Below are 18,918 nucleotides of genomic sequence, written 5' to 3'. Positions count from 1 at the left end.
GCTATTTTTTTTTTTTTTGGTTGCAGCCGTCATTGTTGTTTGGTGGGCCTGGGCTGGGTTCGAATCCACCACCTTAAGTGTATGTGGCTGGCGCCTTAGCCACTTGAGCCACAGGCGCCGAGCCGAAGCACAGAATCTTAATCTTGCTGCTGTCTCTATGGTGTAGATCTCGCATGGAGTACAACATACAGATTTTCACATCCAATTTTGAAAGAGACCCTGACAAACTAGCAAAGAGCACACACAGAGGTTAGTCAGGCTGTTGAAGGGGCAATAGCCAGATTATGAGTCTCTCCACTGGCAAGAACTATAACCATGGCAGGAAATTTCAGGAAGGCTTATTTTGGCTTGATTTAAAGGAAGAAACTTTATAAAAGACAGCTGACCATCTCACAAAGCAATACTTTCCTTTCTTTACCACTGGAAGTCAGAAACAGATTGTAAGGCTATGTAAAAGGATGCCTGGTCTATCTTGTGGATAAATTTAGGTGAAAGAAAAACTACCTGCACACTGTCCCTACTTAACTGTGCCACCAACCAGTGAGAATGTTGTGTTAGAAGACATGGCTAAAGGACCTCAGAGTCACAGCCTGGTGGATCTTTTTCTAGATCCTCAAGAGTTTAGAAATTCAGCTACTTTCCCACTTTATAGTTACCTATGGAGTTTCCATTTAATAATACCTGAAACCAAGCCTGGAAATCAAGTACACAAGTGACAGAAAGACAAAAGAAAAGGAAAGGGAAATATTCCTATTTATGACACGATCTGTAGAAAAAGTTATAGTAAACTCTTTCATTGGACACATTAAACTCAGTTGAAATTTGTTACAAAACTTCACAAGTTTACGTTTTGAGGGGTCAGACTTAAGTTACCTCTTTGAAAGGGCTCTCAGTAGTTCATCAGTAAGAATAACAAAATTGCGGAGAAACATGTGGCTATTAGTATCTCTCAGGTGCATAAGTGTCCCTCTGCAGGAAGCCACGCATCACTATTTTAGGTAGTTTTTACTGATAGAGCCAATTCTCATCAAGCCTTCTAGACCAGTTTTTTGCCAAGCTCAACACAGTGTCCCCAGATACTTTCCAACACATGAATTCTCTAACACTGCACAAAAATTTCCTGTTAATAGTGTTCTCAAGGCAGGAAAAAGGAAGGTGACAACTGCAGTCACTTCCTAAAAATTCTAATGTGCTCTCTAAAAGAGTACCTGCCAAACACTCCTGGCCTGCGCCAGCCAGGCACTCAGTGAGCAGCCTGTAACATGACTTTCTGATTGCACGGGAAGGGCAGAACTGGCATTGCAGCTTCATATGCTGTCAGCAACACACAGTTTTTCATTACCTTGTTCAAATTTGAAATCAATGTAAGAATATTGATTCATTTCTTTTCTTTTCTTCCTTTTCCCACTGGTTTCTGGTGATAGCTCCTGCCATTTTTTAATGGCATCAGAAAAGGCCTAAAAATTGAGAAAGGGAAAGGTTACCTCTGTAAATGGAGAATCAGAAAATGTGAAACACAGCCAATCCCCAAGTCTCATTTGGGACTCATAGTTTCAGCCATCTTCCCTGCATAGCTTACTAGAAACAGGCAGTGGCAAAATAAACAGGCAGCATTTTGTTATTTTCATTTTTTCTGACTTTTATATGTGGCTACAGTACATTTACTGACAGATTAAAGGATGACTTAGGAAAATAAAAACTGTCTGTTATCCTTGTGTAAGCGGAGTTTAAATCACAGGACAAAGGGCTGGTAAGTTATACTCTGTAGGCTCATCTTGTCTGTCACTTCTCTGGTCAACACTGCCTATTTATTCCACTAACTTCCTTGCCACATGCCTCTTTGATACACTTATATCCACTCCTACTCCCAGAGTACAAGAGAGTTCAAAGTTCCTATACTGGTAATAGTCCCTTTTTCTTTCAGTTTCTCCCTCTCTTACATCTTTCTATTTGGCATGTAAATATACTACTAATCTTTGCCATCTTAAAAAGAGAAAATATTTCCTCCCCTGATCTCGCTGGCAGCCCCTTTTTCTTAGTCCTCTTTGTAGCTAAACTTATCAAAGAAGCCATCTAGGTTTTTTCTCACCTCTTTACCCATATGAGCATTAGCTTTCCAGCTGCTCCTGATCCAGCATCCATACTCACCCATAAGGGGCCATGTCCACCATCTACATTCACTTGAGTTTCTCCCAGGCCCTACTCAGTATGTTGGCAAAAAAAGTTTCCCAGATTGAAGTCATGATTCTTTCCCTCCAAACCAGTGTTTTAATAGTATTCCTCACCTCCATAAATGATACATCTTCCATTCTCCTTTCACTTAACTCCTACTTGGGTCTGTGATTAAATGTCACTTGTTCTGGGAGGCTCTCCAGGGAACTCCTTGGTCTCCCTAAGATTGCTTCCTGTTTCAGTCTTTCAAAGACCCTGTATTTCTCTTTCAATGTTTTTACCACAGTTACAATTACATATATATTTGTTTGCTTCTCTGTTTTGTGTCCCACTAGACTGGGAGCCTCTGGAGGACAAGGAATGTTGCCAGAGCTCAAGGTATATCTTTGGCAACCTGCACAGTGTACATGTAATGCTCCTGTGAGGAAAAACGAATAAAGGGGATAGGTGAGCTGCCAATAATCACATTCTGAAACTGTTTATTCTAGACAACTATCTATAGATTCCTGTGGCGAAAAGATAAGAAAGCGTATGAGGTGCAGAAGAGAAAAGATTGTCCTTTCACCTTAATTGACCTCTAACCCTTCCTTGTGGATTTTTCTTCTCAGTATCTCATTTAATTCTCAAAATAATCCTCTGAGGTAGGTATTATCTATTTTACGGTAGAGAAAAGCAAAGGTTAGAGAGGAAAAAGAACTTGTCCTAGCTCACACCTTAGCAAAAGTTAGGATTTATGATGAGGCCAGTCTTGGGTACTAAAGCTTCTCTCTTTGACATCACAGATATATTCAGTGAAACCCATCAAAAGCTGGCAAAATTCATCTTGCTACCTTTCTACCTCCCTTACCAACTCCTTCCGTGGCTGCAGAAATGTGGCTTTTCATTTCTACTCTTTTGCTTTCTATTTTTTCTTTTGGAAATTTCCACTACCTGTGGTGTTTTCCACAAACCCTTAGATACTAATCTTAAAGCCACATTTTTCTAATCAGTTGTAAGACAAATAATCTCTACCAAATTTTACCTAAAGGTAAACACCCCTGAACTACTGTTATTTTGCAAAAAACCCATGAAAGAAAACAGAACAAGCTATTTTAATTTGTATTTTTAAAATGAATTAATTAAAGCGCAGGTATCAAGAAATAGGCTAGAATGTGAACTCAGAGCTCCTGAACACAGCATAGTGACTCCTGACCACACACCTACAAGGGTCATTGTAGGTGACCCTACAATGGCCCCATTTAAATACTGTTTCTAGGTGGCAGTCCCAAGTAACACGAACAAAAACTGGTACTTGTGAATAAATTGTATCTTAAAAAATGTTGACAATAAATTAAAGGAGTCTCCAACAACTTCCTTATAATAGTTATCTTAATAGTCATTGCTTAATATTGATTAAAGGCCTGAGAAGGGACACAAAGAAAGGGGCTTCAAGGGAAGTCTGGAGGGCCCATAAGAATGTGGGTATGAGGCTCGGCGCCTGTGGCTCAAGTGGCTAAGGCGCCAGCCACATACACCTAAGGTGGTGGGTTCGAATACAGCCTGGGCCCACCAAACAACAATGATGACTGCAACCAAAAAAAATAGCCAGGCATTGTGGTAGGCACCTGTGGTCCGAGCTACTTGGGAGGCGGAGGCAGGAGACTCGCAAGAGCCCATGAGTTGGAGGTTGCTGTGAGCTGTGATGCCATGGCACTCTACCCAGGGGGACAGCTTGAGGCTCTATCTCAAAAAAAAAAAAAAAAAATGTGGGTATGAAGAAACCTCGGTAATCAATGACCAACAGAAAAGGGTAATACTGCCTGGAGCTGCAGAGAGGCCAATGAAGAACTTGCAGCCAACTTCCAATAGAAAGCATTTTTATCTCTGCGGGCCTTTGTATCTCCCATCTCTCTTATCTCTTCTCTTCTGTGAGAGGGACTCCCTTCCAACTCTCTTTGGAAGCACTCTAAACTTTTTCTTTGTTCTTCTTAAATAAAATTTCTCTTTATAACACTGAACCTTACACAAGTTACTTTGCTCTCTACTCATACGGCCTGTGATGTTCCAGTTTTATTTCCAGTTTCCTTTTCGTTTTCCTTTCAATTACCGCCATGCCTCAGTTGCGCTTTCTAGCTCAGCTGAGTATTCGAACCCAGTCAACTGGGTTCAGGGAACTAGGCCCTCTAACCCCTAACAGACCTAGTTAAGTAGACCAGATAAAATAAGATTATAGAATGAGAATTCCTTCTAGGACCTATGCACCCCAAAGGCATCATGGTTACTTTTCTTGCCTCTTGGCCTTTGTATGTAATCAGTGAAAAACATCTTTCTTTTAGGACTCTGCTCAAATGACATCTTTCTTTCTTCCTAGTGTTCTCAAAAGCTTTATTTTATTTTGAGACAGAATCTTACTTGGTCACCCTTGGTAGAGTGCAGTGGCATCATAGCTCATAGCAACCTCAAACTCTTAGGCTCAAAAGATTCTCTTTCCTCAGCCCCCAGAGTAGCTGGGACAACAGGCGCTCAACGCAAGGCCTGGCACTATTTTTTAGAGACAGGGGTGGAGGGGTGGTGTCTCAGTCTGGCTCAGGCTGATCTCGAATTCTTGAGCTCAGGCAATCCACCTGCCTTGGCCTCCCAGAGCGCTAAGATTACAGATGTGAGCCACTCATCTGGCCTCAACAGCTTTATTCACCTGCTTTAGAACACCCATCACGCTGTTTAAAACACCTGCCCCTCCTACCTCCCATTTTCCTAACCAGACAAAAATTTTTTGGAAGGAAAGCTATTATATTTTGTGTTTGTAAAGGAAAATTAAAAAAATCTCAGGAACACCCCTCCCCCCCAACTTCTTATGTAAAAGAGAAGGCCTGCATAAGGTGTAATCAGGCAACACCAAGTGAGCTGTTAGCCAGCCGCCCAGGGGAAAGGCCTCAGGTATCTATGGAGGAACCTCTAAAGGTCACTCACTAGAAATTCCTAGCTGGTCTACTGTAAGTAAGGACCTGCGAATTGTAGCTTTAGGTCTGCCAGGGCCTAGCTCCTAAAATCAAAGTCCAAGTCCACACTGACTGCTGATTCCAAGCTTATCCTCTCAGATGCAGAACTGAAATCAATCAATCCTCCATCCACTGAGAGACATCAGTACAACTGCTTCTTTGCTCCTTTTCTCTTCAGACCTTATGTTATATAAAATGTAGATTTCTGAACACTAACTTGTCTCTGAACACTAACCATTTGCCTCACTGCCCACCCTGACCTCCTCCTTTTTCTTTCATATTCCTTTCCCCTTAAATATTAAATTTCCAAATCGCTCTTTCAGAACACAGGTCACAGGTGCTTCTGTGGTATTTTTCCTATGAGTGTCCTCAAACTTAATAAACCTCCACTGATTGAGAATTGCCTCACTTGTCTTGGGTGTCATGTCCTATTGCTCCTCAAGTCTAGACTAAAACTTATCAGGAGTTAAATCCTCAAAAGCCCAGCAGGAGGAACCTTGGCAACAAGAGATAATTCAAGAGCAACTTTTCTGTCGTTGGCCTTTCTCCCCTCAGCTTGTTCACATTCATAAACCAAATAGCCATCAAGGTAAATTAGTTCTGAGATTCAAGGATACCGACTGGTAAAGAAATGTTTTTTCTTTTTTTGAGATACAGTCTTACTGTTGCCCAGACTAGAGTGCCCAGTGCCGGCCTTAAACTCCTGGGTTCTGGTGGTGTCCGTAGCTCAGTGGGTAGGGTGCTGGCCACATACACCAAGGCTGGTGGGTTTGAACCTGGCACAGGACAGCTAAAACAATGACAACTGCAACAACAACAACAAAAATAGCCAGGTGTGTGACAGGTGCCTGTAGGTAGTTCCAGCTACTTGGGAGGCTGAGGCAAGAGAATTGCTTAAGCCCAAGAATTTGAGGTTGCTGTGAGCTGTGACACAACTGCACTCTACAGAGGGTGACAGCTTAAGACTAAGTCTCAAAAAAAACCCACAAAACCTCCTGGGTTCAAGGACTCCTCCTGCCTCAGCCTCCTTAGTAGCTGGTGAAGGAGGTCCCTAAAAAGCAAAAAGCAGCACTTGTCCATTATTTAGAAGAGGGTCTCTGAAAAGGGGGAGCAGCCTGAGGCAAACAGAAATTAACAAAACAAAGCTTGGGGCCAGAGAAGATTAACATAAAAATGAACTTATTTTAAAGGCAGATAGAACCACAGGGCAGACGTCCCCAGTGCTAAGGGAGAAAGGGGGTCATGAGAAGGTAGGGGAAGTCATCTAAAGTGAATGGTACTGTGTCTGAGACTAATTTTAGAATTACCACCTTTCACAACAGGTGTTTGTCTAACACGAGGGACCTATCTCTGGTGCCAGCCAGGACCAGGGTAGGAGACTCTAATGTTTCCCAGAAATACGGGCTTTGGAAGATTTATAGGAGGGTGGAAAGGAGGTTGCTGTGACTATGCAGTTTGGTTTCTGGCCTGCTTTGTACCCCATGGGCAGCAGTAAAGTGGTAAAGTAGAGATTAAGTAAGAATATCATAGTAATGGCAGCTTTAAGGTATATGAGAAGATTTGAATAGGTTGGTGAGCCTTTTGCCCATACCTCTACTGTTAAGTTAAGCCGTCTTAACTTCATAGAGCTTTTTTATGTCTTTCAAAAAAATCTGAATACTCTAATGTGGTGTGTACTCTTTTTTTTTGCAGTTTTTTGCCACCTCCAGTATAGGTGGTCAGCGCCCTACTCCTTTGAGCCACAGGTGCTGCCCTGGTGTGTACTCTTTTACTTCCTCCTAGTTGTCCCACCTGCTTAGAATGGGTGTGTAAACTGAGAGCCTCTGGCCAGGGTACTCCCTGGTGCTGCTTGAAAGGCCTTCCTGGAAGGTATGTAGCTAGATTACCCAAAAGAGTGGCAAGCAGGCTTTTCTCTGGCTCTCTTTTCACAAGGGAGAATCACTTTGGTAGTAAAAGTGGTCCTAAGCCAGGAGCTTATATTGGTCCATCCTAGTCTGTTTTTGTGGCTCTGTGTTGTTAGTGGTGTCTTTCAATTCTTTGTTTGATCACCCAAAAACCTGCTGTTTAAAGTTACAGTATGCTTTCACTGTGACTACAGGCACCTGCTGCAATACCCGGCTAAGTTTTCTATTTCTTTTTTTTTTAATTTCAGTTTTGTATGAGGGTACAATTGATTAGGTTACATTGTTTTTGTTAGGTAAAGTTCAAGTTATATTGTGCCTCTCACCTAGGAGGTATGCTATATACCCTTATGTTGCGTCCATTAGGTGAGAACCCTGCAATCCTCCTTCCTTCCCTTTGCCCCCAACTTGAGTTTGTTTTTCTCTTGTGTGGGTATTTGTTTGCTTACTGGTTTCATGTTGTATTGAGTATACTAGATAAAAATAGAAAAAAAGATTTCATTCTTGTGATACTTTATTAAGTAGAATGTTCTCCAACTCCATCCAGGTTAATAATAAAGTTGTAAGCCTCCCCTTTTTAAAATAAATTTTTCCATTTTTAGTAGAGATGGGGTCTGGATCTTGCTCAGGCTGGTCCAGTCTGGTTAAAATTTTTAGGACATCTGAGACAATAGGCAAATTTCCCTTAAGAGATGACCTGGCAACACTACAAGGGGTGTCATTTGTGAGTAGAGGGTGAAATGTGGAAAGCACAGAAAGTGGAGGCCATGAGAATAACCACCTTATAGAACAAAGGTAAGTAGCAGGTTTGAAAAGATGGTACATTTCGCTAGTATTACGCCTCATGAAGGAAGGGGCCTTGTAATCATAATGTGTTCATTATGATATTCCCACTGTGTCCTTGAGGCAGGCATTCAACAAACTGTTTGAACAAAAGCTTTAGCCCCATTTGTGGCAGAATTATCAAGAAAAAACTGGAGGGAATATAATTTTCATTCCAGTAGAATGATCAAGAGTGAATATGCAGGGTGGCGTTGTGGCTCAAAGGAGTAAGGCACTAGCCCCATATGCTGGAGGTGGCGGGTTCAAACCCAGCCCCAGCCAAAAAGAGTGAATATGTAAATCAAGAGGAAATTCATCAGACCTAGACTATAGGGGATAAACCAAGAGAAAGGCAAAGGGAAATCTTTTCTTTTCTTTTCTTTTTTTTTTTTGGAGACAGTGTTTCACTATATCACCCTGGTAGAGTGCAGCTCACAGCAACCTCAAACTCTTGGGTTTAAGTGATTCTCTTGTTTCAGCTTCCCAAGTAGCTGGGACTATAGGCGCCCGCCACAGCACTGGCTATCTTCTTATTACAGCTGTCATTGTTGTTTAGCTGGCCTGAGCTGGGCTCGAACCTGCCAGCCTCACTGCATGTGGCTGACGCCATAACCACTGAACTACAGGTGCCGAGCCAAGGAAAATATTTTCTGTTATGAGTTTTAAGGGTTCATCTGTTTAAAAATTGTTCACTAAAAACACTTAGTGCAGGCCAGGCATGGTTGCTTACACCTGTAATCCTAGCACTCCGGGAGGCCAAGGCACAAGGATCACTTAAGGACAGGAGTTTGAGACCATCCTGAGGCAAGAGTGAGACTTGGTCTCTACAAAAAATAGAAAAATTAGCCATGTGTGGTGGTGGGTGCCTTGTAGTCCCAGGTACTTGAGAAGTCAAGGCAGGAGGCTTACTTGAGCCCAGGAATTTGAGCTAAGATGATGCCAATGCACTCTAGCTGGGGTGACAGAGGGAGAGACTGTCCCTCCCCCAAAAGCAGATAACAAAACCCCCATTTAACAGCGGTGTATGCCTATAAACCCATCTACTCTGGAGGCTGAGGTGGGTGAATAGCTTGAGGCCAGGAGACCAGATTTCAAAACAAACAAATAAACAAAAAACACTTAGCAATGAGATAGGATTTTTGTCCCTAAAGAGCTTTATAATCAGAAAAAAATTAAAAGGCAAGAAATTCTGCAGCTATACTGGGGATTCCAAGAAGTCTATCCACGAGATACTTCAATAAAAATAGATGAATTAAAATACTTACAATTGCACACATGTGTGCACACATGATACAGACACTCCTTGCATGCAGGGCCTCTACACTACAGACTAGAAACAGATTAGAGTAGGCCCTGTATGGGTCATAGCACTCTCGAGCTTGAATTCAGTGCTGCAAATCTAAGGAGAGTGAGTCATGAGAAAGCTCTTATACTATTATGCTAAGAACTGTGATGACAGTACAAAGGCTTAAAAATTATTATGTAGCATACAGAAAGTAGTATGAAGGGACAAGAACTTATTTTCTGAAACCTGATGTGGTAGGCAAGTGTTCTGGGCTTTATATGTAAGTTATTGATAGGGCTGAATGTAGGGACCCACCCAAATAGAACGTCCCACCCAGGAAGGAATGAATGAGCCAATCCTTACCCTTCCAAGGTTTACATTCCAATCCACCTTAACCCAATTACTGACTTTTCCAACTCAGCTTACTCGCACCCGAGTGGAATAAAGGCCATGTTGCCCATATAGAACTTGGATTCCAATTCCTTTCGTCCTGAAATAACTTTTCATCTTAGTTCCTTAACCTCTCAGTTATAATTCTTGTAATAGATTATATAAGATATTCATTATGCACTTAAAAAAAAACCCCAAAGCTCATCAATAAGATACTCAAAGTCACAGACTACCACGCGGCAGAACTGGAATTAAATTTAAGGCAACTGCCTTCCCTAAGCCAAAAAAATAAAATCTTAGTTTGATCAAGAGTCTAGATCTAACTATCAGTTTACAGGAAATATAGGGGACAGAGAGACTCATTAATGACACTACAGGGGTACCATCAGTGGAATCTAGTCTGTCTAAACCTATAGGATAACCAATCCATTTTCCAGCAAATAAATTATAAGAAAAAATAAAGTATGAGAGGAGAAGGCGCCAGCCACATACACCTAAGGTGGCGGGTTCGAATCCCCAGCCCGGGCCCGCCAAACAACAATGACGGCTGCAATCAAAAAACGGCCAGGTGTTGTGGCGGGCACCTGTGGTCCCAGCTACTTGGGAGGCTGAGGCAGGAGACTTGCTTGAGCCCAGGAGTTGGAGGTTGCTGTGAGCATGATGCCATGGCTCTCTACCCAGGGGGATAGCTTGAGGCTCCGTCTCAAAAAAAAAAAAAAAAAAAAAAAGTATGAGAGGAGAGAGATTATAAATCTCTACAGATTATGAGATTTAAGTAATAATTAACCAACTGTAATAAAGACATTTTACTTTAAACCTGATGTGACCAAACAAGTTATTGAAAGGATTTTCGACACATTCAGACAAATGTCAACACTGACTTGATTATCTGATGATGTTCATTTTGAAAGTGGGTAATGGTATTTTGATTAGGTTTTTAAAAAGCACTTTTAAAGATAAATACTAAAGTATTTGTGGACAAAGAAAATGAAATGTATGCAATTTGTTTCAAAATTGGGAGGGAGGAAAATGGGTAGGGGTAGAGATGAAACAAAACTAAGCATGAGCCTATAATGAAGCTGAGTGATGGGCAATCGGGCATGTTTTAACACAACCTTTACTTTCACATGTTCATGATGTTTATGATAAAAAACAGAAAAAAGTGCAGGGAATGCACCAGTCTTCATAGTAAGCATGACTTCCCCTAAATAATCATGTTTGGGGCATCCTAGAGAATTTGTGCTATTGCTATAATTAAAAAACAAGTTCTAGGTATGTCTTTTATTCCCCTGCACATGACAGCCACTTTGCAAAGGGCAGAGCCCTCACTACCACTACATGCAGTTAAGGAGGGTGAAGTTCTAACTTTTAACTGGGCATATCATGTTTTAGCTTCTGCCAAAAATTATTTCTCATTAAATACCCCTCTTTAATTCAAACAGCCCATACCCACTCCATTTCAAAACCCATATAAATTTCCAAACTCCCCACCAAGTAGATATCATAAAAAATATAAAGGACCAGAAAGATGGGGAAAGGGATAAGGTGTGTATGGAGTAGCTCTTAAAAGCAGATAAAGTGTCACAAAGAATCATGTGATTACAGCAACAAAAGGAAGCTCAGGAGATGAACTAAATAAATCACCATCTTTAAGCTACTTGAGGACTGTCAGGTCTCCAGAAGATCCCCCTATGACCTCCTACCCAAATGAGTGAGCTGTGGGATGAGCCATGGAGAGAAGGTGCACATCTGTAGGTATAGATCCTTAAACTGGTCTCAGGGTAAGTCCCATTCCTGGGCAGGAATGTTACTAACAAGGACTGATCCACCCTAAACCAGTGGCTGTCTTCTGTAGCTTCCCTCTAACTTTTTGTTGGGACTGCCTAGGCGCTCAGAAAAGACACAAAGGATAATCACCAAAAGCAGTAAAGACACCAGGCAGAGCCTGAGGATGAAGAGAGGCCTTTTTGATTTGTGGTCATTATTTTCTTTTTTTGAAATATCATTCTCTTTTCAGTGACGGTACACATTCTGTTATCAGCAAGCTGAATGAGATTCAGAAATACAAAGCACTAGCTGTTCCCTTTGGAGTAATTTTTCCTGAAATTAACCTATAATTAGGAGTTTGCTGATAGCTGCCTTCATCTTGGAAACCTCAGCATGAGGTACATTCAACTGGGTTCATCCTCAGGTAAGACTCAGCAAGAGAATTCTAACCATTAAAATAACTCCACATTTGTTTGTCCTTTGGAAAATAATTCAGAGTTTGTGGGAATCACAAGAACTTCAGCAGGAGAACATGATTTAGTGACAGCAAGGGAGACCAAGAGGAGTAACCAAAGGTTCTGCTGGTACCCACCCTTCTGTCTGGCTGACCACCACTACAACCTCATTCCTTGTTGTATGCCAAGGTTCCTGCTACTCACCAGGAACCAATACCCATCTGACCCTCCACACAGAGGCCCAAAAGAAGTATCTAATTTAGGACCCTGAGGTAAAATACTGGGAGTTGTCAGCAGCTGCCCAACCTCTTCTGATGTACCATTAATAGCTCCTGGGCTCTTTACAGACCTTACCTCAGGGCACTGCAAATAAACCACCACAGGATGGCTGTGTGACCTGTCCCACATAAGAAAGCAAATCTGAAAGGAGCAGGACAGGAATCCACTGTCCATACTCCAGTCATGTGCATTCAACAGTAAAATGTATTATCCTCCATGTCTTTATGCTCAAACCAGAACTTCCCCGCTTCTCATCTATTATCTCTTTCTTCTCATCTTCAGTTCTTTCTGGTCAGCAAATAACTTTGTTTATCTCTCCTCACCCTGACAAATTCCTTAGCTCTTTGCTATCATAAGCCATCCCAATCTCAACAAGCTGAATTCTTTCTTCTACTATCATAAGTAGTAGTAGTCAAGAAGTGTGACCCCAACAGTAAGACCGAGGGTAGCACCTTTCGGGTGATTGCATAGTGTCCCTTGAGCTCATGCAGGGCCCACTTGATGTCCTGACTGCTGAGCATCTTGAAGTCAGCCATGAGGAGGTCAGCAGCCTGGATGAAGCAGCGCTGGTCAAGGGGAACCAGCTTGGAATAGTCAAAAAAGTCCACCCGTGGCGACTGAAACGAGAGAGAAGCAAGAATCAGAGGCCAGATAGTACATTTCCCACAGGGAAAACATTTTATAACTCACATGATTACAAGAAAGAATATCTTGTCTGTTCTCCTAAATACTCTAAACAGAGGTTAAAAGCCCTGTAACAGAGATGAAGAAACAGTGACTTGGGGAAATTAAACAACCTATCTGGAGTCTACAGACTAGTTGTAGTAGTCAGAACTAGTAAGGAACCATAGCTGGAGATGTGTACAAATCTTTTAGCCATATTCTTTCCACAAAACGTTTAGAAAAGAGTATTTTCTTCTGCTACAGAATATGCAAAAAGAGATAGTCCATAGAACCTGGGGGAGTAGAAAGATGAAACAATAGACCTTAATGAAGTTTTGAACTATACTTTCCTTCACCAAGTAACATATGAAATGCTAATTTGAATCACAAATGAAGGCAGTGATTAGTTTATAAAACCAAACCATTTACATCTTGACATAAGATGTGGCTTGACAGGTGTGTACACTGTATACAAATCTAACATTGAAAGAAAAACTATAGACAGATATTAAACTTTAAGGATGACTTGCATGTAGAAGTACTGATTAGGGGAGGAAGCATGTTGGTGTTTTTCCAATTTACTTGGAAACGTCTTATAATGAAATGAAAGATGTACTTACAGATGGAGGATACAGTGGATATAGTAAAACACTAACTTTTTGGGATTATCAGTGGTGGGAATATAGGTGATCAATGTAAAATATTTCAACATTTCTGTATATTTGCAAATTTTCATAATACAATGTTAGAATCTTGGCCAATTCTTATTTTACTTTGGGAACTTGCTTTAGCATTTATTTCTTTGTGGGAAGGAAGATGAGGGTTATAATGACAGAAGTTAAATACAGAATTCAAAGTAGCTCAGATTGGGAGAGCTCACTCTATAGATACACTGAAATCCTATTTTCCCCTATAAGTCTTTAAAAATGTATCCTAACTTACAAATAGAATTTTTGCAAAAGAAAAAAAAAATTCATGTTTAACCTACTTCCTAAAATTCGATTATTACAGTGATTTCAACTTTTTAATTTTTAATTATTATGGGTACATAATAGTTGTGTGTCTTTACAGGGTACATATGTTTTGATTCAGGTATACCACGTGTATTAATCAGGGTAACTGGGGTGTCCTTCACCTCAGGCATTTAGCATTTTCCTTTGTGTTAGGAACATTCCAATTCCACTCTTTTAATTATTTTAAACTATGCCCTAACTTATTGTTGATTATAGTCACCTTGTTGTGCTATCAAGTATTGTTCACTCTAACTATACTTTTGCACTCACCTATATAATGATTTAACTTTATAAGGTTGATCAGTCCTTTATGTAATAGCTCAGAGATAACTTTCAAATATGAAATATTTATACCAACAAAGAAATTATAAAAACATAAAGTATACCAAAGGACCTGCTATCTAATATATAGATTATGCACACATAAAAACATTACACTGAATATAGATGCTATTACATTCTCTTAAGTTATGTTACACAGCAAACTGCAGACTCATAAATGTCATTCTGTTATGTATCAATTTAAAAAAAATATATAGTTCAAAAAAAGTCTTTGAAGACATGTAGGAGTGAAATGTGCCTGCATTAAAAGCAGAGCTTTTAGACCACATTTCCAGCAGGCTCCCTCCAGCAGGAGGTCTCAAAAAGATAAGATGGTCTTGTTAAGGATTTCAATGGATTCTCAAACTCATCCTCCTAGTGGAGGTGCAAACCTCATGATGTCACCATGGGTTGGCTTGGCCAGAGTCCATTATCTCTGACTTGTAGACACACCTTCCAAGCATCTAAATCTTTTGTTTTTTTTTAAATAACAATAGCATTTAATAACCCTTTCTTTTAAGGGCAGTGACAATATCAGCAGGTAGCTTCATGAGTTCATTTCTCAAGTTAGTACCCATTTTGTCTGCATTTTCAGCAAGGTTTTCTTCTTCCAAAACAGAAATTGTTTGGGGGTTTGTTTTTTTGAGACAGAGTTTCCTTTTTTCACCCCTGGGTAGAGTGCTATGGTATCATAGCTCATAGCAATCTCAGTCTCTTGGGCTCACACAATTTTCTTGCCTCAGTTTCCCGAGCAGCTGGCACTATAAGAGCCCACCACAACACCTGGCTATATTTTTGTTTTGAGACAGAGTCTGACTTTGTCACCCTCGGTAGAGTGCCATGGCGTCATGGCTCACAGCCTCCTCAAACTCTTAGATCAAGTGATCCTCTTGCCCTAGCTTCCCAAGTAGCTGGACTACAGGCACCATAATGCATAGCTATTTTTTAGAGGCCTGTTCAGACTGGTCTCAAACTCCTGAGCTCAGGAAATCCACCCTTTTGCAAATTTTTTTAAAAAGCTGTCTCAACAAAGGCTTTCTTCCTATTTAAAGGACCCTAAAAGCACAGAATTTCCAAGTGGAGACTGCAAAACGAGAGCATAATACTTGCCTTTGTCTCATCTTGACTGGCCAACAGGCTACTACTGGGATTTATAATGATTCTATCTTCTCTCTTTGGATAATCTGGATTTTCCAGAAGAAAATTACAAAGTCTGCAAAAACAAACAATGTTATGTTCATATTGTTTCCAAATCCCACACCCACCCACCTACTGCTTCAAATGTAATGTTTGAAAAATAAAGTTCTTAGTCACACATTATAATTGGCCTATCAAGGAATTAAGATGTTTGCAGCCATAAAAACTAAACAAATAAATAAAATTACATTGAATTTCTAATTTTGAAAAAGATAAGTTTAAAAAGCTATGAACAGATGAAGGCAAACTCTTCAGATGTTTCTCTATTAGTTGGGTGATGACTATATGAAACTGAATAATTTGGTTTTTTTTTTTGAGACGGAGTCTCAAGCTATTCCCCCTGGGTAGAGTGCCATGGCATCACGCTCGCAGCAACCTCCAACTCCTGGGCTCAAGCGAGTCTCCTGCCTCAGCCTCCCAAGTAGCTGGGACTACAGGTGCCCGCCACAACGCCTGGCCATTTTTTGGTTGCAGCCATCATTGTTGTTTGGCGGGCCCGGGCTGGGGATTCGAACCCGCCACCTTAGGTGTATGTGGCTGGCGCCTTAGCCTCTTGAGGCACTGAGCAGAAACTGAATAATTTGTTAAAAAAAAAAAAAAAAGTAGCTATTGTGTCAAGAAAACCATGAACAAATAAGTGGAAAAGTGTGTGTTCACATTTGTAATTAAAAATATCCTGCTAAAAGACTTAATGCATGAAATATAATAATTTTCCAAATTCTGTAGTAATACAAATCTCTATGGTAATATAAATCTCTACCAGTCATATGAGTAATGCTCAGTTTTTTTGTGTGTTTTTTTTTGAGACAGAGTATCACTCTTTCACCCTGGGTAGAGTGCCATGGTGTCCGCACAGCTCACAGTAACCTCAAACTCTTGGGCTCAAGCAATCCTCTTGCCTCAGTCTCCCAAGTAGCTGGAACTAGAGGCACTTGCCACCATGCCTATGTGATTTTTTAATTTTTAGTAGAGACAGGGTCTCATTCTTGCTGAGGTTGGTCTCAGACTCCCAAGCTCAAGCAATCCTTCTGCCTCTGCCTCCCAGAGATGCTCAGTTTTATTTACCTAATTGCAAAACTAATGAACTGATCATGTGTTTGGTATGAACAGACTCCTACCAAATCCATTAGCCTTGTCTTATTATTATTACAAAATATTTCAAAAGGATACAGTACAGAGGTAACACACACTAATGAATTACCACCCAGAGGGCTTTTTACCCTGTAACATAATCAAATCAGATTAACAATCTTGGAATGATTGCACAGTATCAAGGACAGTATGGTTGGGGCACAACTCTTACCACATTCAGGAATAAGAAAGCTTCCTTGCTCAGAGGGTAACACAGGCTTCCTTTCTTCTTAACCCTACTTCTTTCCCTTTCTTCTATAGATTCTTAGGACAACTCCACCTTGTCCTAGGTGTTCCACCCATAATTCTCACTCATCTTCCTTATTCCCAGCTCTCTCTTGCCCAATGTCAACAGTGTGGCCTATAATAATATTAATAAGACAGCTCCAGCAGGAAGAGGACAGAGAAGGCAGCCAGTTCCAGCTCCTTTTCTTATCCAAATGCCAGTGTTTGGGGACTAGAAAATGGAGAAGCCCAATTATTCGATAAACCCCTAGACCCTTAAGTGTGGCCCTTTCACAAACTCCTCTCCCTCATTCTGAAATTTCAATATCTTTTTCTTCACCTTCACTTATAGGAGATCCATATAGTTCTCATCTCCAAGATCCTTTCTTCCTTATAATCACAGCCTGCCCAATCTAGGGAACACAGGGCCAGAGGCCCAAGAAGGGAAAAAAGCAATCAAAGCCCTCTTTCTGTACTACAGTGTAACAATAGGAGACACAAGAATTCTAAACACATTTTCCTTTAACATCATTGTTATCGACAGTGATTCTTTGTCCTAGAATTTATTGGTGTAAGCTGTAGGTTGTGTAGACTTTGAAAGCTGACCTGAGATTCTACCACCAATAAAGATCCTGTTTGCTGGGAAAAACCTGGAGATTCAAGTAAGTCCATGTATGTACATACCCGTGCTTAGCTACAAACCAGAAATGGAGTAATACCTGTATTTATCCTTTAGAATTGTCTATTTTTATATATTTTCTCAAGTACATGATATAGAAGTACACCTCTATACAAAAGTAATAGTAGGTATAATTTCTTGAGAAAACACACATATTTTAGAGGTTCTTCTCTTCCCAATTCATTTTGTTTTCAACAGTATTAAGAACATTCCATACTGAGATGCTCTAAGATGTGGAGTGCTGCACAGCAGAAATCAGAAGCTCTCACTCTGAACTGTCAAAATTCATTCCTAGTTTAATACCGTCTCTACTTGTGTCCCAACAAAACATTCCAGGAGAGTAAGTGACATAGATAACAAAGGACAAGGCTTCTCTTCTCAAAAACAAGTTGCAGCCCCTGCACTAATATTTACATCCTGGGGCAAAGCAAATGGGGAAGCTTGTTGAATTCAAATCCACCCACCTCTTTCTATCATCTCTGGATCTGACCAGACTGTGCTAACCATCTAGAGCAGGTGTCCTCAAACTGTGGCCTGCTGAGAACATTTATCCAGCCTGCCGGGTGTTTTTGCCACCACTGCCTGCCCTGCTTAGCAGCCGACTTGTCCCAGGGCCCACAGTCCAGCCCTCCAATGGTCTGAGGGACCCCTGTTTAAAAAGTCTGAGGACCCCTGATCTAGAGAAAGTACTCTGCCAAATAAATAAGCCAGACTTATATTCTACTCTTGGTCCTTAGTTGTTGCTGCCTTCACCCAATTGAAGTTGTATCACATGGGACTGAAGAGTCTTAGCTAACTAGCCGAAGAGTAGATTACTGACTACATGAGGTTCTGTGGTGAATAGGTTCTTCCTGCCTAAAATGGTCAGATGGTTTCATCTAAAGGGCATTTAAAGATGCACATTAAAGTGACTGAAAGTCAACTACAAAACTGCAGCCTGTTCAGCTTAGCTTTGGGCCTCATTTTGGGTCTACAATAACAATATTTTAGCTTAGCTATGAAAATAACACTGTCCCAGGAGCCCCGGGACCTATAGAGAAAAAAGAGCAACAGGAAAACTAGACTCTGGTTTGAAGACTTATCACAGTTATTGTATATTCCCTTATCTTTTGGATTTCACAGACTATTTTGTGTTTAAGGAACAATGTTTGCTTCTGAATGACAAAAAAAGCACAGAGGGTCAGTAGGTCCCTAAAAATAAGGGTAGATATGAGACTCCAGAAGTAGAACAGAACTGTAATAGAATCTATCAATTTGATCACACTTTACTGATATTTTATAGACAACTAATCTTGAAGATATTTTTAAAAATTCAATGTTTATTTGTAGAAGGAAATATTATAGTATACTGAATTTCTATGAAGCTATTTTATTATAAATTGTTAACAAATATTGAAACATGGTATTTGCTATTTAAAGTGCTATGCTCTAAATGTGCAAGGTTTATTCTTTTCTCTATCTTTTATATTTCCTAAAGTGAACAAACATTACATTTTTAACCAGGAAAATATTAAGGAAAAAAAAAGAAAGAAAAGAAAAAGTAATTCAATGAGAAAATAGTAATAAACAACTCACACAGTAAGAAAATACAATTAGTAAACAAGTACACGAAAAACACACTGCCAGGCACGGTGGCTCAT

The 18,918-nt window shown here is 40.4% G+C and overlaps 1 protein-coding gene across 1 annotated transcript in view; it reads right to left on the bottom strand.

Moving 5' to 3' along the window:
• RNF216 (ring finger protein 216) overlaps positions 1-18,918 on the bottom strand; it is a 190,721-nt gene that overhangs the window by 134,296 nt on the left and 37,507 nt on the right. The window contains exons 7-9 of the mRNA XM_003795432.3: positions 15,157-15,259; positions 12,502-12,666; positions 1,343-1,457 (exon numbers count right to left, since the gene is read on the bottom strand). Coding sequence (XP_003795480.1) covers positions 1,343-1,457; positions 12,502-12,666; positions 15,157-15,259 — 383 coding nt within the window. The remainder of the gene's footprint in view (positions 1-1,342; positions 1,458-12,501; positions 12,667-15,156; positions 15,260-18,918) is intronic.

The sequence above is a fragment of the Otolemur garnettii genome, unplaced genomic scaffold (genome assembly GCF_000181295.1).
Source record: "Otolemur garnettii isolate 467f Iridium unplaced genomic scaffold, OtoGar3 scaffold00092, whole genome shotgun sequence".
Taxonomy (NCBI): Eukaryota; Metazoa; Chordata; class Mammalia; order Primates; family Galagidae; genus Otolemur; species Otolemur garnettii.
The sequence above is the reverse complement of the archived record's forward strand: the minus strand, read 5'-3'. Positions and strand labels throughout refer to the sequence as shown.